Below are 23,389 nucleotides of genomic sequence, written 5' to 3'. Positions count from 1 at the left end.
CGAAGCGTGTCTTAATTTGTTCATATAAAGTGCGTCGGCAACTCAAACCACCTCAGATCTGGAATTCCAGCATCTGGAGCATCTGGAATTCCAGCAGTTCAGCATTACTTAATAGAATCTCAGGATATTTAGCGTATGCGGTATGTGAGGTTTTAAAAAAACTCAGATATTGAAATAAAAAACAACATTTCCCACTTTACATTGACAAGAATATTATATAGAGAACAGAATATGAATAAAAGAGCAAGGCACAGCTTTAGACTCAAACCTGTAGAGCTCACATGTGCACTAAACCACTGCATCATCTCATTTGAATATTCATAAAACCAGCCTGTCTCAAGAATATTGACTAGGTGACAACATTTGCCAGTCCTAATTGATTTGTTGACAAGTTAGATTAGCACTTGTGGTTGCAATGTTTTTTTCTCTAAAAGAAAACTATACTCATTATTGCCTAAAATACGTGTGGTGGAAATACAGTACTTAGAATATTGCTGTTTTTAAGGCATTGCATGTTTGTCATGTTTCCCTGACTGGCACATGAGTTGATTCTAAAACTACTCCTAGTGCTGGCATGTGCAGATGAAGGTTACGGTGCGATCAGTTCTCCTCTCTCTCAGCCGTGATGCTTACAGTAAGAGCCGAGCTCAAGTGACACACACTCCTCTATTCCAGGAAACTCTCTTATTAAAGTCAGAGTGTGTTTCAGGACATCGAAGATCTGATGTCATGACTGGTCACGTGTCTCAAAGAAAAGTAAAGGAAAACGGCTGGAATTAGTCACATTATGTTGACATAACGTTTGTTGTTTTACCGTTCCATGAGCTTAAAGTCAACATGAAATGTACACTGTAAAAAAAAATCTGTTAAATTTAGGGTAAAAAAAAAATGGCAGCTGCATGTGGTTACCAGAAATTTACTGTAAAAAATACGGTAGCAACATTTTAGGTTTTACAGGCTTAACTTAAATTTACAGTAAAATTTCATTAACTGATATAATGTTAATTTACCAACTTATTGATGTGTCTGTTTTGTACCATTGTTATATACTGACAATTACCAATCACAGTGGTGATGAGAGTCACATGATCAATCTAAGCAGCGTTTACACAAGAAAGTGAGTATTAGTATATAGAAGCTGCACAGTGTCATTCACACAAACACTAAACACAATCATGGTAACACACATGACATTTAAAAAATGCAATAAACATTAATCTAACAACATAAAAGTAACATAAAACCCTAATGTACAGTACATAACTGATTAGAAAAAACTAAGAAAAACTATGAAGAAACAGTTATTTCAGCAAAATTGGGAATTGTGGGAATGTCAATTTACGGTTTTTCACTGTAAATTATACAATGACTTGTTCTTTTTCACTTCCAAAAACTTGTATTTTACTGTAAAATTACATTAAATGTACAGTTAGATCTATCATAGTTATTCGCTATATATAGTACAAAACACTTTCTGTTAACCAATTAACAGTTTTCCACTGTAGCATTTTTACAGTCTGTTACCGTTAATTATTATGATCATTTTATTATTTAATACATGTTTGACCCAATGCTTCATTTCTAAATATATAAGCATTGTTGATTATTATGGTTAGTGTTCAGGACCCCGTTGTTTTGTGTGTTAGGGTTAGACTGTTCTGTTCTCATCTTGGAGTTGTTGTCATGGTAACAGATCCATGAGCTCCAGAGGAGGTTTGTTTAAAGTAGACAGGATTAGATTGTGGCTTTATTAGTATAGGTGATTCTGGAAGTTTGTCCCAGATACATTTTATGAGAACAATTTGTTACCAAGGACAGTAATCATTTAAAAATATAATGCATCTGTAAATGACACCATTTGATCATTACACAAACTCTGTACATTTCTGCATACAGAGTTTGTGTAATGATCAATGTGATCAAGTGCAATTTAGCATGTTTTTTGGTACTTTAATTTATTTTATTTTATTTTAATTTATTGGTACCCTACACTTTAATAAATAAATATTTTCCAGTTAACTTGAGCTGCTGATGTCTAGTTATGCTCAGGTTCTTATACATTTTTATACATGAGGCTCATTTCTTACTATTTATTCCACTTGTGATGTCAGTAAATTGATGCGTGTTTAATAGTATGCTTCATTATTTTGCTTTCATGTTTGAGCGAAAACAGCTATTTGTAAATTGAAAGTGCGAGAAAGTGAAAGTGCCAGGCGTTACGCAAGTGTTTTTACTAGTTTCAGCCTGACACAGTTATCATTTTCACGTCTTGCGACACGTTGTTTAAATAGCAAATGCATTTGCGCCTATTTGTGTGCCCATGGTCTGAAAACGAGGTGTGTTCAGGCGCATTGTTGGCGCATTGCTATTTTAAGGAAACTGAAATAGACTGTGCCATTGACCAACAAAAACCTGGTCTAAAGTTAATGGCGCAATATTTTTTTTGTTGCCTAGAGCAGGACCAGCTCTCTCTCGAGCGCGTTAGTAATGTGCGCCTATAGGCGGGTCCAAAACGCGCGTACACTCTGCTTATTACACACACAGGGATGCCCAGCAGCACACAAGCTAGCCAAATATTAAAAATAAAAGGATTACAATGTAAAAATTATTATAAATAAATTAAGCAGATCCGTTTCCTCTCTAGTGAAGCGTTTAGTTTTTCAGCTCGCAAATTCCGCCATGTAAATTGCGAATCCGCCATGGAGCGCAACTGGCTTTTAAAGGGAATGGAGAGATGAGACTCTGATTGTTTTAATGCACGTAAATCCCAAAACACACCCATTACTCATTAAGAGAATAGGGACTTTTAGACCATGCGCCGGGAGCGCCGACCATTTTTCCCGTTGTTACTTTAAACTAGCAAAAGTGGATTCGGACACGTCCTAAGTGAGCCTGCGCCCTGCGCTTTAGACCATGCTCTTAGATCGTTAAAATAGGGCCCTATAACTCTGCACCCGTATGACCCAAGGAGTGGAAAATTGGTACGAATCTTCTTTAGTGGACTTCCTAACATATCCTCTAATATATGTTTAAAAAAAAAACATGGCCGCCAGCAGCCAATCCAGTTTTAGAAGCTAATATGGGTATATTAATAAATACAAAATCTGTACATCTTGTGAAAATGAATATGTGTACCGAATTTTTGTGAAAATCAGCCACAAAGTGGTGTTATTATAAGAAACTTTACATTTTAGCTAATAACTCCATAACTGTTTGTGTGGAAGAATCAAAAATCGTATTTCTTCCGAATGCTTGCTTTAAACGAGAACAATTAAAAAAATAAAAATTTGTATCCACCACTAATTTGTAAAAAAAAAAAGAAGACTTTTTCACATTCCATAGGGTGTTTTGTCAGATCTTCAAACTTCTCCAAACATCTATCAGCCATTTCTATTGAGATGAATGCTGTCCACTAGAGGGAGCCACATGATAAGGAATCTTTTTTTTTAATCGGTTTCCATCCCTTTAAATGGAAATAAATGCATTGATCTAGTTCATTTGCATAACTATTGTGTACTGAGAGTATAGTTTAATTTAATCAGTGTACATAGAAATCTGTTAAATGCTTCATTTATCCTTCCCTCGCGTCCTGTAACAAATCCTTCCCTCGTGACCTGAAGCCCTACAATTATAATTGATTTTTTTTGTTCAGAAAGCTTATTTTATTTAATTTTGATAATATTTTTTTCTATTTTTTAATGCATTTTTTTTGGAGATTTAATTTTTTTTTTTTTTTTACCTTTTAATTACTAGATTTAATCAATAAATAATCAATAAATAGTCATTTAGTAATTTAAGTACATTCCTCACATTCTTTCAACTTAAATTCAAAATAACTCACAATATCATGCATAAATCTTTTAATTCAGCTCAACGTATTTTACATTGGGTGTCTTTGCCGTCCTCTTGTGGAATTTCTTTAATATAACATGATATTTCATGACTCTAGACACTAGATGGCCTTATAGCTCTATATGGAGCAAATGAGCTGTTCCACTGGGTCCTAAAGTCAGTTCTTTTCAGTATGCATTCCAGATACACATGTAGACATAATAATTTGTTTTTTTTTTTGGTAAAGTCTTAGCATTTTTTATTTTGAATTTTTTGCATTTTTAGGTTTTCTATGTGTACTGAAGCATTCCTCTAGTGAGGGAAGGATTTGCTACTTTTTAAAATGTAACCACAAAACTCCTCGAATCCATTTAATTTTTTTGGTGGTTCCGATGAACTCAATTTTTCAAAATTTAAAAAATAAATTCCAGGTCAGAATGACTCGATGGAAGAATGAGGGTTGACTTTAATACACACCAATAAAACACATTTTTCAATTTACCAGACATGATTAAATATATTGCTGTTCGTTTAAAATAAAGAAACAATTTTGTGTCTTTATCCAGATACTATAAATTATAAAATTTCTATAAAGACACTTCTTTACTGTTTACTTCTTATATTAAAACAAACACATGTATTAAACTGCAAGCAGAAGGATAGAAGGCAACACATATTATAGAAACAAATTTTAAAAATGAAAAGGATAAACAAGGGTTTGAGCTGCAAATGATGTCTTCACATTGTCCTGTGACATTCTATGACATGTGAATGTTAAATATGAGTCCACACATATTATCACATGGCACGCCTTTCAGCTTTTAATACAGGGGTATTTTTTTTTACTTCTCTTTTAATCTCACAGTAAAGAGGGATTGATTTCCTTTAAAAGTCAGTAGCCCTTTTGACACATGTGTTGCTGTAACCCTTTCCATCAAACTCTAAAAGATTCAAGATGGACTTTGCTATAAAAACCACATCATAAGATGCATTTTAATTGGATTGCAAATGATCCACGTGGGCCATTGGTGCTTTGACCCCGATGATTGACTTTTATGACCATATTAAAACAGACACCACATGAAATATTTGTCACAACCATTTGAAACGAAAGGAAAACAATGATTAAAATGCTGGAAAATCTCCAAATATCCTCTGTTCAAAATGCTTTTTGACCAGTTCCTTCATAAGCACACACATCAAGCAGAAGAGGGTTTCCAGTCGGTTGTAAGTAAATGCACTGAACTGCCCTTTCTGCATCACATTAACTTCCACATCACATTCCTCCTGTCCTGAAAGCTGATTGGCTCTCATCCCTTCTGTCTGGATGCATATGCCACAGCCGCAACTCCTGATTGGACGGCAGTGGCAGAGCAGTGCGTGAGCACGGTGTAAAGCTCCAATGGCGTTGTGACTTGTGTTTAGAGGACCGAAGGGGGCGGAGGACGCACCACTGGGAGGGTGGATGGGGGTTGGGATGAGGACAGGGTGGAGTAAAACCCAAATAGGATCAAAATGATCAGCTGTTAAATGCAAAACATAGTAGTATGTGTGATAATTCTATAACTTTTGCTGTAAATGAGTAACAACATTAATACATGGTCAGAGTTTTGCTTCATTTATGTTATTAGAGCAGCCGAACCAAACTATTCATAGAAGCAAACAGTCGATTTATCTTTAGACGCCAGATTTCATGTAGCAAATGATGTTAGCAACAGAAATATTTCATGATAAATGGATACGTGAGGTAATGCAGCGCTATGTTACTGACTGCTAATAAAAGCAGAGGCCCATATTTGCATTTTAATAGTTGGAGGGATTTGCGTTCATATAGGCGATGTGGGGGTTATACAGAGGTCTGTGAGGGTCTATGAGGGGGTTGTGTCTATACACCCCCCAAATCATTCATACAGATCACACTTAATCATAATACACACTCTCTTTGGTCTCCTTCATAATCAAATCAGATCATTTTAATTCAGCCACTGTGTTTGCTTTACATATGATTTATTGCTAGAATAACAGATACATACTAATGCAGAATCGAATAAACTTTGCGTTGTGGCTATGATTATTTATGAGCATTTCAGCATGGCAGTACCTTACCAAAATGTCTGACTTTTTTATTAAGTCTAGAAGTTTTCAAACTTTTTTTGTTTTGCTATTTTAAAATGACAATAGTATTTAGCTAAGAAAAAGGGTATGCCAATCAATGCGATGCCTTTGTTTTTCGCTGTCTCCATAGAATAAAATAACATAAAAAACCCCCACACATTTTACACATTTTGCACAATTTAAAAAAAAGTTCTCTGGAAGAAATTCCATCAATTTTCCACTAAAACACAACTTTTTTCACTAAAAAATGATGGTTCTTGAAAGGTTCTTTACACATAGTAACAGTTTAATTTAGAACCGTATCTCCTGAAGAACCCTTTATATGCTGAAATGTTTTGTGTGTGTTAGAGTTTAGGGTTCTTTATTCCCGACTTTTTGTTTTTCGAATCTGTAACTGTCAAAGCCTCCTCATTACTGATTTTCTGGAGCTTAGCTTTACAACTTCACAGACTGTCAACATACTCTCAGCAGGTAAATTATTTCTTTCTTAAAATGTGCAAAAAAACAAACAAAAAAACTTTAAAATTTGTAATAATTTCCCAACAATCATGTCTTTTTCTCTTTTTAGTTTAACAGAACATGTAAGTGCAGAGCAGCTCTGTTCAGTTAAGAATACTCATCTTATCTTCTCCACAAAGTAACTAACAGAGATATATAATTTGATCCATATTGTTTGATTTTTATGCCTATAGTTCTGCTGGTGCTATTGGTTTTTGTAGAGAACTGCGGGAGCGCGCATGACTCCATGACTGAGGGAGCGCGTGCACGCGACAGAGGAAGGGAGAGTTCTTCTTTCACTGCTCCATCCGGGAACTTTCCCGAATTAGCATTGACAACCGAAGCGCAACTTTTTCCCCAGGCAAAGTGAAATCACGCCGCGCACTCGGACAAAATATAGTTCCACATTTTTCAACTCAAAGACTTAGAAATAAAGCCGAACGATACGGATAGGTCGTTCGGGCGTCTGCCGTGTGGATTACGGAGTGAATTTACGTGACTGCTGGAACCTTTAGCTCGCTTTCTGAGCACTTTTGTTTATACTGGCGTAAAGTGGGTGATGAGTCTTACGGCCAGTAAAGAAGCGAGAACTTGCTGTGCAGCCCGAGTAGTTCTTGCGATTGTTATTGTTGCTTTTAAAATATTTGTATTACGCCACAAATAACGCGGATCGCGTCGAAAGTGGAGGAAAAGTGCTTCTGAAGTCGGAATATGGAGCTACAAGGCCTTCAAGAAGCACTCAAAGTAGAAGTCCAATGTCATCAGGTAAATAAAAATGGCATTTTGTTCAAGCTTTCCTGGGATTCTTACGTGAATAAAACGCTATAAGACGGACATCAGCCGTGTTCGAACGCTTTAATTCGGTTGGAATTCGTAGCCTTTTAGAGTCATACAACGGTAACATTCTTTCGCCTTTATGACGCCATAATCACTTTGAGCGCATATTGTTAAAACGTTCTTTGATGCACTTTCACGCGTGCGGCGTGTTTTTAGCGATTTGCACTAATAATGCGGCGGTTTTGTGTAGCGATCGGGACGAGACTTGAATATTTATGAGGTTCAAACGGACTCGCTGCTCGCCGCTTTGTTCCTCCCTCACATCCTAACTTGAAACACTTTCAACGAAACGCATTTTCGTTGTTTTACTTCGTTTAGAAACTAGTTGCACTGATGAAGCGGGACCCGCAGGTAATTAATTTTATTTGAAGCGTTGAAGAATGGGGCATTTACATTGGGGCGAGAAACTTTATCGGCATCACTAGTTCTTACGGACGTTCTCAACGCTTTGTCCTTTACGTGACTTTGCCAAATAACACAAGGGGGGTTTGGGAAGTTCTGAAAACATTTAGGTTGTTTTTGGGGAAGAATCGTGTTGATTAAATGTGTTTAATATTATAGCGGTGAGCCCAAGAAACAACTACATTAAAGGCAAAGCAGAATAACTGCCCTAAGTGGGAAAACAAGTAATAATTCATTTATTAGGGATTATATTTGGCCTCATGAATGCATTAAGCGACATTTTGGAAATGTCATACAGGGGAAAAACACTATAAAATACTATAAATTAGCTGGGTTCAGTGAAATCATAACAACAACTGCTTAATGTGTGCACATGAACATCGTCTTGGTTCTTTAGTAAATTGTAGCGTCCATTTTTAGTAGGTCGACATGCTTCTAGAGAGTTTGTGAAGGAAAGTTGCTCACTTCCTCGGCCATGTTGCATTAAAACATCGCTGTTCAGTGTGTACTTAACCTCAACGTACTTATTCGAGACTTTATCGACAGTCTTCCCGGTGGGTTATATTTCGTGGTCACATGACGACGTGGTAGAATTTGATTCGATCTCTGCAGTTCACTTTCACTTTTTTTTAATAATCGCGACTCAAAAAGCAAGGTCATCAATACTATAGCGTTCCGATAGCAATTATTCATGTGTTCACGGGTAATTCGTCTGCTTGGCCTTGGTTTGTTGGTTTGTTAGACACAAGCTCTCAATCCTTCACTGAATCCGTCTGTCAGAATGACTGAATTTCGAGTCCGTTCGATTGGGACTTTCAGTTCGTAACGCAGTTTCAGCACCTCGGACAGCGGCGCGCGCCTGCATTTCAACGTGTTTTAAATGTCAAATGTTGACACTGTGTGAAATGTTTGTTGTGAGGCTTTTTTTTTTGTTGGTGTACCCCAGTTTGATAGTGGAAGCTTCCATTTTGTGCTGAAGGGGTGTTGGTTTCTTCCTAACATGGAGCAAAAGTCTGCAGAGTTTCTGGCTGGGGGGAGGGCTCATTCATGGCCATTCTGGAGAGGGGGAAGGGAGGAGAAAACACTAGTCAGCATCACACAAGACACTACACACAAGCCTCTGTAGGCCTTATAACACTCCTTATGAGGTTCTCCTAATTAATAGTGTCTATCACAGTTTAAATGCTTAACAATACTAACTTATTCATGCTTAAGAGTCAAATAATGCAGTAAATACCAGAGGAAAAGCATTAAAATACAAGGAAATACACATAATGGGCTACAAGTATGATATATTTGTTATTGTGTAATTATTTTAAAGGATACAGTATTATAAGGCACCGTGATGTCTCTATAATGCAATAATCATACCCATATATCGCATTCAGAGATCTAATTCCATTTAAAGTAAGTGTCATAATTCACCGCTAAATGTAAACCTTTTAAAACATAAAACGGTGCTTTCTCAAGGCATTCTCATGTTTAGGCTTTCAACCCCAACAAAGGCTGCGACTTTGCAGTACAATTTATAATTTATTCAACAGTTTTTTTTCCCTGTTTACTATTAAAGTCTTTAAGAAGTGAATTCTAAATGTGTGGCATGTAGAAAATCCAGAATGCTGCAAAGCTAACCGCCACATTTATAAGCGACTGCGGAGCGAACGCAGGTGTTTTGTCAATATTAAAGCTTATTTATGCTAAATGTTGTATTCGTGAGTGTCTAGTCTAACTAGAAATATGTAACTGAACATGATATTGGACTTTTTTTTTTGTCATCCGGGCCTGTACTACTGACCCACCCTCTTCATATTTCACCCGAACTTTCATTTGAAGGAGGCTTGTAAATGAATGCAGATGATGGGAGGAAGCAAACCCTCCAGCATTTATTAGCTGAGAACATCATAATTGTGTAAAGCCTTTGTAAGTATCTTGTGTTCCCCCGCAGGGCAAACATCTTTCATCCATATATAAATATCTGTCTTAGCTTGTGAGTTTTTAACACATATATTGTGCGAGAGGGTTTTGTATTGTTGTCTTCTTGCTAGTTGTTGCATCACTGATCCAGAAACACTCATAAACTTGCTGTAAGTCTTGAGCTTTGATTTGCTCAATTTTTGGTCTCTCCCAGGGCTCACAAATCCTTGCCAAACTGATGCCTGTGTGTGTCCCCTCATGAATTTGTGTCTTTTGCAATAGGATAAGGTTTTGATTCCTGCAAAAATCTCCCTGTTTTCGTTAGTTTGCAGTAAAACATTTGCAATGTGTTTATTCAGATTCATAGAGATGTGACCCACATTTCCATGTTGTAAATGAATAGTTTACCCAAAAATCTCCTTTTATAGAGACAGAAGAAGTACATACAGGTTGAATAAGTTTGATGCATTATCACTTGTATCTCTTAGCTTGATAGCAGTTCAGTGTTCTGTCCAGAGTGATTTATGTAGCTCTGTCCCACAGACTGACAGCAGCTTTAATGTTCATATGTGAAAGCGTTTGGGCTGGAACGACGCGTCGACGTAATCGATTACGTAAATAAGTCGATTCGCGTTAAATGCGTCTAATCGCTGTGCTGTTTATGGTCATCCAATGATGACGGCTCTGACTCTTGGGCATGTTGAAAATCAGCCCTTATCACTGAAATATTGAGCCCGATCTAAAGGGCGGGATGTTTTTTTTAGCAGAGACCAAATAAAATGGTGTAAAACTGAAATGGCCTACCACAACAGCACACGTTCTCAGGGCTTTCCTACCTCAAAACAACCAGACGGCACGGCAGTGTATGTATTTAGACTATTATAGTGCATTTTTTTTACATGGCACTAGAATACGTTTGTCAGTCCTATATTTTGTGCTTAAAGGGATAGTTTACCCAAAAATGAATATTAGCCCATGATTTACTCACCCTCAAGTCATCCTAGGTGTATATGACATTCTTCTTTCAGACGAATACAATCTGAGTTCTATTAAAAAAATGCCCTGGCTCTTTCAAGCTTTATAATGGCAGTGAATGGCTGTTTCTGTTTTGAAGTCCATAAAAGTGCATCTATCCATCATAAAAGTGCATCTATCCATCATAAAAGTGCATCTATCCATCATAAAAGTGCATCTATCCATCATAAGTGCATATATCCATCATACAAGTGCATCTATCCATCATAAAAGTGCATCTATCCATCATAAAAGTGCATCTATCCATCATACAAGTGCATCTATCCATCATAAAAGTGCATCTATCCATCATAAAAGTGCATCTATCCATCATAAAAGTGCATCTATCCATCATAAAAGTGCATCTATCCATCATAAAAGTGCATCCATCCATCATACAAGTGCATCTATAAGTGCATCTATCCATCATAAAAGTGGATCCATCCATCATACAAGTGCATCTATAAGTGCATCTATCCATCATAAAAGTGCATCTATCCATCATAAAAGTGCCTCTATCCATCATAAAACTGCATCTGTCCATCATACAAGTGCATCTATCCATCATAAAAGTACATCTATCCATCATAAAAGTGCATCTATCCATCATAAGTGCATATATCCATCATACAAGTGCATCTATCCATCATAAAAGTGCATCTATCCATCATAAAAGTGCATCTATCCATCATACAAGTGCATCTATCCATCATACAAGTGCATCTATCCATCATAAAAGTGCATCTATCCATCATAAAAGTGCATCTATCCATCATAAAAGTGCATCTATCCATCATACAAGTGCATCTATAAGTGCATCTATCCATCATAAAAGTGGATCCATCCATCATACAAGTGCATCTATAAGTGCATCTATCCATCATAAAAGTGCATCTATCCATCATAAAAGTGCATCTATCCATCATAAAAGTGCATCTATCCATCATAAAAGTGCATCCATCCATCATACAAGTGCATCTATAAGTGCATCTATCCATCATAAAAGTGCATCTATCCATCATAAAAGTGCATCTATCCATCATACAAGTGCATCATACAAGTGCATCTATCCATCATAAAAGTGCATCTATCCATCAATCCATCATAAAAGTGCATCTATCCATCATAAAAGTGCATCTATCCATCATAAAAGTGCATCCATCCATCATACAAGTGCATCTATAAGTGCATCTATCCATTATAAAAGTGCATCCATCATAAAGGTGAATCTATCCATCATAAAAGTGCATCCATCCATCATAAAAGTGCATCTGTCCATCATAAAAGTGCATCTATCCATCATAAAAGTGCATCTATCCATCATAAAAGTGCATCTATAAATCATAAAAGTGCATCTATCCATCATAAAAGTGCATCTATCCATCATAAAAGTGCATTTATCCATCATAAAAGTGCATCTATCCATCATAAAAGTGCATCTATCCATCATACAAGTGCATCTATCCATCATACAAGTGCATCTATCCATCATAAAAGTGCATCTATCCATCATAAAAGTGCATCTATCCATCATAAAAGTGCATCTATCCATCATAAAAGTGCATCCATCCATCATACAAGTGCATCTATAAGTGCATCTATCCATCATAAAAGTGCATCTATCCATCATAAAAGTGCATCTATCCATCATACAAGTGCATCATACAAGTGCATCTATCCATCATAAAAGTGCATCTATCCATCAATCCATCATAAAAGTGCATCTATCCATCATAAAAGTGCATCTATCCATCATAAAAGTGCATCCATCCATCATACAAGTGCATCTATAAGTGCATCTATCCATTATAAAAGTGCATCCATCATAAAGGTGAATCTATCCATCATAAAAGTGCATCCATCCATCATAAAAGTGCATCTGTCCATCATAAAAGTGCATCTATCCATCATAAAAGTGCATCTATCCATCATAAAAGTGCATCTATAAATCATAAAAGTGCATCTATCCATCATAAAAGTGCATCTATAAATCATAAAAGTGCATCTATCCATCATAAAAGTGCATCTATCATAAAAGTGCTCCGCACGGCTAATGGCGGGTTAATAAAGGCCTTCTGAAGCGAAGCGATGAGTTTGTGTAAGAAAAATATCCAAATTTAAAACTTTATAAAGTAAAATAACTAGATTGCGGCCAAACAAACATACAAGCGCAACTTACGCGAGTAATGCGACGTACTCCTGATATTTGCCATGACGTACTACGCTACTTCTGACGTCTAAAGTTGCTTAAGTTGTGCTTTAGACGCAAGTAAACTATGTTCGTTCGGCCGGAAGCTAGAATTTTACTTTGTAACGTGTTAATATTAAATATTTAATTAACTTTATTAAATTGGAGCACTTTTATGATGGATAGATACACTTTTATAATGGATAGATGCACTTTTATGATGGATAGATGCACTTTTATGATGGATAGATGCACTTTTATGATGGATAGATGCACTTTTATGATGGATAGATACACTTTTATGATGGATAGATACACTTTTATAATGGATAGATACACTTTTATAATGGATAGATACACTTTTATAATGGATAGATGCACTTTTATGATGGATAGATGCACTTTTATGATGGATAGATGCACTTTTATGATGGATAGATACACTTTTATGATGGATAGATGCACTTTTATGATGGATAGATGCACTTTTATGATGGATAGATACACTTTTATAATGGATAGATGCACTTTTATGATGGATAGATGCACTTTTATGATGGATAGATGCACTTTTATGATGGATAGATACACTTTTATAATGGATAGATGCACTTTTATGATGGATAGATGCACTTTTATAATGGATAGATGCACTTTTATGATGGATAGATGCACTTTTATGGACTTCAAAACAGAAACAGCCATTCATTGCCATTATAAAGTTTGGAAGAGCCAGGACATTTTTTATTTTTATTTAATCCTATTGTATTCGTCTGAAAGAAGAATGTCATATACACCTAGGATGACTTGAGGGTGAGTAAATCATGGGCTAATTTTCATTTTTGGGTGAACTAGCTATCCCTTTAATACGGCTGTTCATGCAGCATTCGGTTTTATACGGTGGGTGCGATGCCGCGAGACGCATGGCTCAAGCGTACTCTCTGCAACCAGTTACAGAGCATTTAAAGTGGTTGTATCTAATGGATGAACTTACGCCTCGATTGGACTCATTTATTTAATAACTCACTGACAATCACTGTTAAACTTCACCGTTTTATGAACCCCTCCATGTTTGATACTGTCGCTATGGTTACTTGCTATGGATGTTTAGAGTGCGGTTGTGACCTGAGCTGTTTGATCATACGGGTGAATGAACATATTCAAACAGCTACTTTAATCTCAAGACTGAACAAAACATTTCAGCATTCACACTTGTAAGCAGTTGCTGCTGTAAATCCCCAAAAGTGACTGAACGCAGCCGGAGTAAACGCCTATACTGCATAAACCTTATCTTTAGTCATAAATAGTATCATTAGATAAAAGTTCATACATAGATTAGTTATGGTTATTATTTATTGGTAAATGAACCAAATGATTAATTTGACTATTCAGAAAATAAATAATTAAATAAATAGGAAAAATAATCGTCGATTAAGCTGAAAAAATCATCGTTAGTTTCAGCCCTAAAAAAGAATCTGAGCGTAATTTCATAAATCTATGCATATTATGTAATTAAAGACATGAAAGTGCAAACGCCGAAACCCATAAAAGAAAATGGTCACCATTTACTCAGTTCAGTTCAAACCTTTTCTCTCTTCCATTGAACACGAAGTCGAATGGACACAAATATCATATTTTCCGTATCCGTCTTGTGCTTTACAGTACCCATAGTTTCAAAGCCAAATATGGATTGAAATTGAATTATTGATGTTGCGTGGGTTTGATTTATTCTCGTCTGGAACAGGATGTTAAAACTCCGGCTTAGGGCTGGATTTGCCGAGGCACTTTGTATGTGAGGTACTTTTACTCGAGGAAATCACAAAGCATCAGTTGTGGAGATGTAGCGATTTCTTCATTTGTTTTCCCGTGCTGTCCCGGCCCAGGACGTGAGCTCCTCGTTTTTGGCGTTGTGGTCGGGGAAGCCCTGCTAAATGATCCTGGTGTTAATGAAGACACATGTACGGCTCCTCCTGGAGCTGGAGGTTAGTTTGAGAGTGAGATTACTGCCCTGCTTTGAAAGGAAGAGTTCATCCAAAAATGACAATTCCGTAATTGTTTTTCCATATAAAGGACAAAAAACTATCCATGCACTGTATTTCAAGTTTTCCGAAGTCGTATGTTAGCTAATAAACAACACAAATTGAAGTTGTTTTCCACTCTGCATTTCTTAAATCAAAAATATCGCAGGTTTGAGGTCAAAATCAGTGCTTGACATCAACCTGGCATAGTCCATATTGACACATATTACTGGCTGGATTATGTTTGCCTGGTAAAAGTAAAGTTTACGGGTAATACCACGAACAACGCCAACACCCTGATCTCATTGAAAATGTTTAATTTACTTAAAATGTTCAATTTAATTCACAGTTTTGTGCTCTTTTCTAACAGTTTGGACTTTAATAAAGAGAGAACCTGCACTTAAAGGAGTAGTTCACTTTAAAAAAAACTTTTGCTGATAATTTACTCACCCCCATGTCATCCAAGATGTCCATGTCTTTCTTTCTTCAGTCGAAAAGAAATTAAGGTTTTTGATGAAAACATTCCAGGATTTTTCTCCATATAATGCACTTTACTGGGCACCAAACTGTCCAAGGTCCAAAAGACAGTTTCAGTGCAAACTGCAAACTGTACAAAGGGCTTTAAACGATTCCAGACGATGAATAAGGGTCTTATCAAGCGAAACGATCGCTCATTTAAAACATAAATAACAAAGTTTAAGTTTTATAAGCTCAAATGCCCGCCTTGCTCTGTTCTGTGTGACTCTCCTGTTCGAACTCGTTCATCAAAATGAACGAATCTTTTTCCGAGTCAATTCGTTCATTTTGTTCGTTAAATGAATCAAATGACTTGAAAAAAGATTCGTTCATTTTGATGAACGAGTTCGAACAGGAGAGTCACACAGAACAGAGCAAGGCGGGCATTTGAGCTTATAAAACTTAAACTTTGTTATTTATGTTTTAAATGAGCGATCGTTTTGCTTGATAAGACCCTTATTCATCGTCTGGAATCGTTCGCAGTTTGCACTGAAACTGTCTTTTGGACCTTGGACAGTTTGGTGCCCAGTAAAGTGCATTAGATGGAGAAAAATCCTGGAATGTTTTCCTCAAAAACCTTAATTTCTTTTCGACTGAAGAAAGAAAGACATGGACATCTTGGATGACATGGGGGTGAGTAAATTATCAGCAAAAGTTTTTTTTAAAGTGAACTACTCCTTTAACCTTTTCACAGGCATATTGATTATCGCAGAATTGCTGTATCGTGATATTATCGGTATCGTGTATCGTATCGTATCGTGAGGTACCCTGTGATTCCCACCCCTAGTCAATGCTGGATTTATTGTTTGAAATTCTTAATAAAATTGACGGAATTTGAAAGCTAATTAAATGTTTCATCTCAGAAGTAACAAAGCACAAAGCTTATTGGGAGCCATGCTACAAAGTTTTGTTCATTCATCAGCTGAAAACAGCATAGACCAAAAGATCGATTCTTGGGGTTTAAGAATTGCTATTGTTTTATCAAAATGAAAATCGAGAAATCAATATTTTTTTTACCCAGCCCTAGTCCATGTGATGTATTTAGTCAATTTCAGAGCTTTGGTGGGTCATTTGTCAACGGAAAGCTTTCATATGGCTTCAGAACACTTGAAATAATAGCATGCAAGCTATGTGGACTGAGTTTTATGGTGTTTTACTATTCCACTATTTTATTCTGGTCATAACTGACTATCATTTTATGGAAAAGAGGTTCATGAAGAATTTTCAATTGTTCTCTTTTTGTGTTTTCGCAACATGTTTTTTTTTTGTACAGAACATTCAGATATGGTGATGAAAAAAGGCCTTTTGGCTAAAACATGGTTTCGATTGCATCACTTCACGGGATATGGGAAATGTTTTTTTTTCTCAACATTATATAGAAGCAGAATATCAAAGTCACTAGAGGTCACAACATCATCTTAAAGTACGCGCAATCCATTTTTATCGACAGGATTGATATTTTTGCAAAGTTCATCCAGATTTGATTAACTGGTCGTATCCAATGGCAACACAGTCTGATACTAAGGACAACAGTAGTGCGAATCATTCGTGTTCAGACATGATGTTTGAGCTCAGTGTGTGAGGTTATAAGACCTGTAGGAAAAAGACATGATGGACGGCCAGTTGAAGCTTCATTTTAATGATTCTAGCAGTGTTTTTGATCTGTCCTTGTGTCTCATAGCAACACCGTCTGCGGTAAATCATTCATGCGGTTATTTCTGTTGATGTATTTCACTCTATTATTGTGAAACACTTCTAGAGCCATTCATACACAATCTCATAAGACATTAAATCATGTAAGTGATTTATGCCTTGCTTTATAATAGTTGTGAAGCATTAAAGCCTTTCAGACCAAAGTGATCAAGTTTGTCATCACCTCAAGCTTTTAATGTTGTTTAATGTTTATGTCTATGTGGTGTTTTTAATATGCTATAAGACATATGAATTTGCACATGGTTTGTCTTATATTATAAGTCAACACCTGAGTATTTTCTCCTTAAAACTGCAGTGAACCAAAGACAGTCTCAAAAACACGGTTAGAAATCGCTGGTGTTGCTGACGTCACAAACTACCTTGTAACCAATCAGATCAACGTGTGATCGTCAACCAGTGGATCTCTGAGCTGGAGTGAGTGAGTGGAGGCGGGGCTAGTTTGCATATATATTTATAGAACCGCTTATGCTAAATGAGGCATGGTTGTAGAGTTACATCCAAGCTATTTTAAGGCATGAAGAATATTTTTTCAAGGAAAAAACTTTTAAAAATTTCATTTTGGTGATCAAAGATGACTTTTAATGGATAAAATGATTAACTACAGAGGAACTTTAATACTCTTCTTGAGATAGCAGGGCTTTTTAAAGGCATGTGATCTGTGTGTCCAGTTGGAAATATCTCCAGATCCTATAAATTGAATTTAACTGTATTTTGTTTGATTCACTATTTGTTTTAACCTTATTTAATGAGTTTTCTATTTAAATATCATTCCAAAAAAGTATATGTTCTTATATACTGTAACAACACACGCCATGCAGCGAGTATGTACTTAAATTGTGTCTTGTTAATGTAAATGTCATCATTTGTCATTCAGATGTTGTTTACCTTTCTTTTGTCTAAGGAACAAAAAGGGAGATATTTAGTAAAATAACAAAGCTGCTCTTATCCACAACTATTTCCAATTTGTCCAAATTCATACCAATGATTTTTTGGGAGGGACGGACCCAAGTGGCCCCAAGTGGGGGACATTATCAGTGAATAAGGACTTATATTTCTGTCTGTTCGTCACACAAAGCTAATCATATAACCTCAGAAGACTTGGAATATAGTGCCCAAGTCATATGGACCATTTTTATGATGTTTCTTTAATCCTTTTTGGAGCTTGACAGATGTGCTCACTAAGAACTGTAGTAAATTTCTCTAGAGTGCATGAGGTCCATTCCGTCACTGAGCTTGACATTTGCTTCAACGCTCTGGCTTTCTGTGCTGTGAGACTAATAAGGTAACGAGATTAGATCACGTTAGATGACCAATAGGATTACTTTGTTTGAACAAGTCAACGTGATGACTCTTGGCCCTGTTCCAAAACCTTACTTACAGCGCCTTACAATATTTCGGCCCAATTTTAAAGACAGCATTGTAATGAGCTTGTGAAAAAAGTCTTGTGACGCAACAAGAGAAATTAATTATGATTATAAATATTCTTCAAATTTAGTACCAAATAATATATCAATACGAATAGCTCAACTGAACTTATTGCCATACATGTATGTTTGTTATTTCAATGATAATGCTGTCTCAGAAGGCAGCTGCCTAGTATACTGCGAGGCTGTTTAGTATTTTGGAACAGAACCCAACTGTCTGTCAGATTTACCCCACAATTTTCTCAAACGATGAAGTCTCAACTTGCTGTACTGGTTTTGATGTTCCGGTCCATTTCCTGCGCAACTTAATATGATGGAATATGATGCTTGAATAGTTTTAAATGTGTTTGAGTCAGCGTTACTCTGGCCAGGGATTGGGCAAAGCTCTTCATTTGATCAATAATTTATTGTTTTACAGATTCTGACCATCAGAAATATAGTAAGACATGTGATTTGCATGAACCCTGTTTATCTTGTACTTTTTTGTTTATATGATACAGTAGTGCACAACTCAACGCAATTTAAATAGCAAACAGGTTCACAACACAACGAAATCAAGCCACAACAACTGCAGTAAGTCAGTTGTGTTGTGGTTTGATTTGGTTGTGAAGTGAACTTATGTTATTAGTACTATTAGTGAAATCTTACCAGTTTTATTCATTTATGACTGACCAAAATGCATCACTTTAAGTTTATGTTAAAACAGTGTCATCCAAATGGATGGAAAGTTTATATGCAATTCAAATACAGAGATCTAGGCCTCAATGTTTTTGGAGTGTGCCCATTTTACAAGGCTAGAAGTGATTAGCATGTTGTCGTTTTAGTGCACTGTAGTATAGTCCAGGGGGCGTGTTCTTTCGGATGCCCCGCCCCTCGTCTAATCCGTATGCTCTTCTAGGCCGTCAGTAGTTGATGCATTATTGAGGTGTCCTTAAAATACATAAAGGCTGTTTAATGATTGATGATATGTGAGGTTGTGTCTTTACGCTTATGTGTATTTACACTCTAGTGTTATTGGGGCGACAGGGCAGGGCTTTAATAGGTCACCAATGGTTGGTACTGTATTGCATGTGTGTGGGTGTTTATTACCACCCACATCCTTTTAAATATAAAACAACTGCTTTTGCTGCTCAAAAACTCAAAAAATGTAGTCGTATATAAGCATTTAAATTGCACATAAGGCAGTTTTTATGTCATATTTTAATTGATACATTAATGTTTCTACTCCAATTTCTTGAAAAATGGGGGCTGTAATACAAACTTGTTTTTCATAACAGATTTATTCAAGCATATTAAATAATGAAGACAACAATGAATATATAATATAGTGCATATATCTAGCAAAATGCTCCTCTCTAGAGTTTTTTTTTTTTGTAGCTGACTAATGAGTTTTCCTGAGGTAAATATAACATTTCTTGACGCCACGTTAAAGAGGATCAAAATGACATTTATTGTTCGAATTTTCGTTACAAAATTGACAGAATTTAAAAGCTGAGACTTTTTATAACAAAAGTAACAAAGCATAAAACTCATTGCGGTTAGTGGATGGTAGTCACACTTACAAATAATGTTTAGTGAAGTTTTGTTCATGCATCAAAATTGGGTTTCGGGTTGAGTAGCATTATGGGATTGAAACTCAACCTTTATGATGGTGCAGTCATACCTTGGTATTCAAATGTTCAGCTTGTGTTTCTACAGGAAACTGTTCCAATATAAAAAACACAGTTGAATGTGAATGAACAATAATGAGGGTTAATTTCCCGAGGAAACATGCAGCGTTGCATGGAACAAAGTGTTCAGAGAATTGATTTTGTTCTAGAGTAAAGGCTTGACTGCCGATTCATATTTCACAATTCATGGGAAGTCAAACTAATTATAATTCTAAGTAATGCTGCTTTACTGAACCCTCATGACTCAAGAACTCATTTACGCAGTCATTCACATGCAGAATCTGTAAGATGTTTATCATTTCTTTTTTAGAAAAACAGGAATCATAAAAATAGCTGGATGTATGCAAATCTTTTATCTCTCTTAGTTAATTAAAATGCTAAACAGCTTACAGATTTAGCAACTGTATATGGACCGCACGTCTAAATAAATGCAAAACTAGAAGCAATAAGGCAAGTCGTTTATAAGAACCACTGACCTATTTCTGTTATTGGTAGTTACATCACTCATGTAAAGAGTCTTGCTCATGCCTTTACAGAGGATTTGAACTGATGTCAGAGTGATGTGTGAGTCATATATCTTGTATGAAACACAGCTCAATAAAAGGATCATAACAGGAGGAACAGCAGTTTGTTGCGTTATAGGCACTGAGCTGGTCTGAATCAATCAGCACTTATATATGTTGTTCGAGAGAAATGGGACTGTCCTGTATGTTTCAATGGCTGGTGTAGTGGTTTAAGACTCTTAAAAGTGTTAAGTTTGATTTTATTTCTTCTTTCCCAAACAACCGTTTCTGTTAATTTAAGTTTGCCATTTTTAACCCTGCCGATGAAACTTTGGACATGTCTAAAGAGATTTGTGTGATTGTAGTAATTTAACAGCAAAATTAAATAGGCAAAATGTATGTTTATTTAAAATTTTATTTTACACAAAACCCCACTTACAGCAGTTTTGGTTTCAGGGTTGAACGACACAAAGGTGCAGATTTAGACTAAATGCTCAGTAAGGATTTAGTTTGGGACCAAATGTTGGTTTGTTGGTATTGATAAACTTAAGTTTATCATAAATTCAAGATAAATATCGTTTTGATCTTTTTGTCTTACAATTACGGTAGTAACCAGGTTGAATGTTACACAATAATGTAAAAATTGAGAAAATGGAATGAGATTATTTACTTGTCTTCTTTCCATGCTATAGAAAGGGTTCAGATGAAATACTAAACCGGTTTGTGTAATGTAGTAATTTTCTAGTACCAAACTTCAAAATGAGAAGTCGTATATTGTGTTAAAGTGTTGAAAAAATAAATAATTAAACTGCAGATTTAGATTTAACGCTCTCACTCAGTGAGGGTTTAGCTAGTTTGGGACCAAATTTTAGTTTGTACTTATTTATTTCATATAACACGATTATTTGTGTTAAAATTGAGAAAATGGAATGAGACTATTTACTTGTCTTCTTTCCATGCTGTTGGAAGGGAACAAATGATGTCACATCCAGCGTGTCATCAATTTTAAGGACAGACAATATTTGCAATGTTTGGAAAATCATGCGGTATCAGATTTGCACACAAAAAGTGGGACACAGCTAAAAAATGTAAGCTTTTTAAGTAATTAAATGAACTTTTCACTGCGATGAATTAAATATTAATTCAACAAATAGTTAAAATGATGACACTGTTGTACGATTGTTAGATACGGTTCAGACATTTGAGGTGAGACGGGCAAAAATCACACTTTTATGGAGGCGGAAACGGACATTTGAAAACTTTTCCTGCTTGGTTCATTTTAAGTTTATAAAACCTAATGATTCTCACAACAAGAAAAGATGGGATTTTGGGCCTTATAAATACTTTATATAAAGTCATGGGACACCAAAGAGTACTGTGTTCATGGACTGTCTCCAGTTATAAATGTCACTATGGATAGAAGCATGTTTTAGTTTATTTATGCTTTATCCAGTGTTATCTTGGCATTTCTAGCACATGGTGCTTCAGGATTCATGACAGTCTTCTTTGTAAAGATGTTCTCCTGGCGTCGTTGGCATTCAGCAGCCGGAAGGTGGCATGCTTCATATTCAGCATTCACAGATGAAGCAGCGGAGCTATTAATAGCTTGAGGACAGTTTAAATACACACCGCCCATCAGGAAAGAGTAGCGAGAGCGCTCGAGTGACTCACTGTAAATAAAGAGAGCCTCACAAGCTCTCAAAGACACTTCACATCTCCTGCCCGCTGATCTAACTCCCTTTTTTCATTTAGAACACCTCATGTGGGTTTAAGTGTGACTGAAGACCATTAACTGAGAAGAATATCTTCATTACAGACACAAAAAAAGTATTCAGATCACAATATGATGGTGGACTTATCCAAACTGAAGTTCAAAACCATGCCATGTGACGCCGGGCCTAAAATAAACCACTTTAAAACAGTACAACTGAAGGGTGACATGATCGTTTTCATCGATCAGCGTTGGTGGAAGTCGTGTCACATGTGGATGGTTATCGGACGACTTCTCAGATCCATGGAGAATTCCCAGGAAGCTTTGGAATCTGTAGGGAATCTTTAAACCATGGTAATCTGACCATGTTAACTGTGGTGATCAATAGTGACATCAGCTCGACGCATCAGATGCATTTTTCCGCCGAACGGTCAGATGATGACAAACTCCTCCGAGAAGAGTAGCATTTGTTGAAGTACTTTAAATGAGGTGTAGCTTGTGTCTCGGAAAGCTCCAGTTTCACAGTCTGTCTTTGTTAGGGTGGCAGTAAAAAAGAAGAGGACAGAAATAATTGAGGGAAAGAGAGGCCGTCCTTGTGCTGTCACTCAAAGACACGGGCAGAACAAAGAGTCACCCATCGTAATGAATGAGACTTTGATTTGTTTTTTCCTGACAAGGTCACTGCAAGCAAGTGAAAAAAAGCACTTTGCCTGAACACATACGGGCAAGAAGACATAGATGCTGTAAAGAAAACGCCTATGCAGTCTTTCTTATGCATTTGCACTACAAAAGCACGTTTTCCTGACTTTTATACTGTGCAAAAGCTGCATTTGTGAGATGAACAATGTTCTTGTGTTCACTACAGTGATGTTAAAAGGGATAGTTCACCCAAAAATTGTTTTGTCATCATTAAAGGAATATTCCAGATTCAATACATCTTCATCCTCCATTGACAGCTACGCAACTACCACTTTGTCTCTTCCAAAAGTTCAAAGAGATCGTAAAACTATTCCATATGAATCGAGCGGTTTAGTC

General features: G+C 36.3%; 2 protein-coding genes across 3 annotated transcripts in view; both read left to right on the top strand.

Annotated features, from left to right (window-relative positions):
- slc37a3 (solute carrier family 37 member 3) overlaps positions 1–105 on the top strand; it is a 307,587-nt gene extending 307,482 nt beyond the window's left edge. The window contains exon 15 of the transcript XR_008807932.1: positions 95–105. The gene's annotated coding sequence lies outside the window, so the exon portion shown is untranslated. The remainder of the gene's footprint in view (positions 1–94) is intronic.
- Positions 106–6,765: 6,660 nt separating this feature from the next.
- Positions 6,766–23,389, top strand: part of phf21b (PHD finger protein 21B) — a 53,466-nt gene continuing 36,842 nt past the window's right edge. Inside the window, exon 1 of one of the 2 annotated variants that reach the window (XM_056260352.1) lies at positions 6,766–7,209. In XM_056260352.1, the coding sequence (XP_056116327.1) occupies positions 7,156–7,209 (54 nt within the window). In that variant the 5' untranslated portion in view covers positions 6,766–7,155. The remainder of the gene's footprint in view (positions 7,210–23,389) is intronic. The other variant, XM_056260351.1, reaches the window with a different exon arrangement.

This window comes from Rhinichthys klamathensis, unplaced genomic scaffold, assembly GCF_029890125.1.
Source record: "Rhinichthys klamathensis goyatoka isolate OS25496 unplaced genomic scaffold, OSU_Roscu_1.1 h1tg000176l_1, whole genome shotgun sequence".
Taxonomy (NCBI): Eukaryota; Metazoa; Chordata; class Actinopteri; order Cypriniformes; family Leuciscidae; genus Rhinichthys; species Rhinichthys klamathensis.
This window is presented reverse-complemented; position numbering and strand designations above follow the sequence as displayed.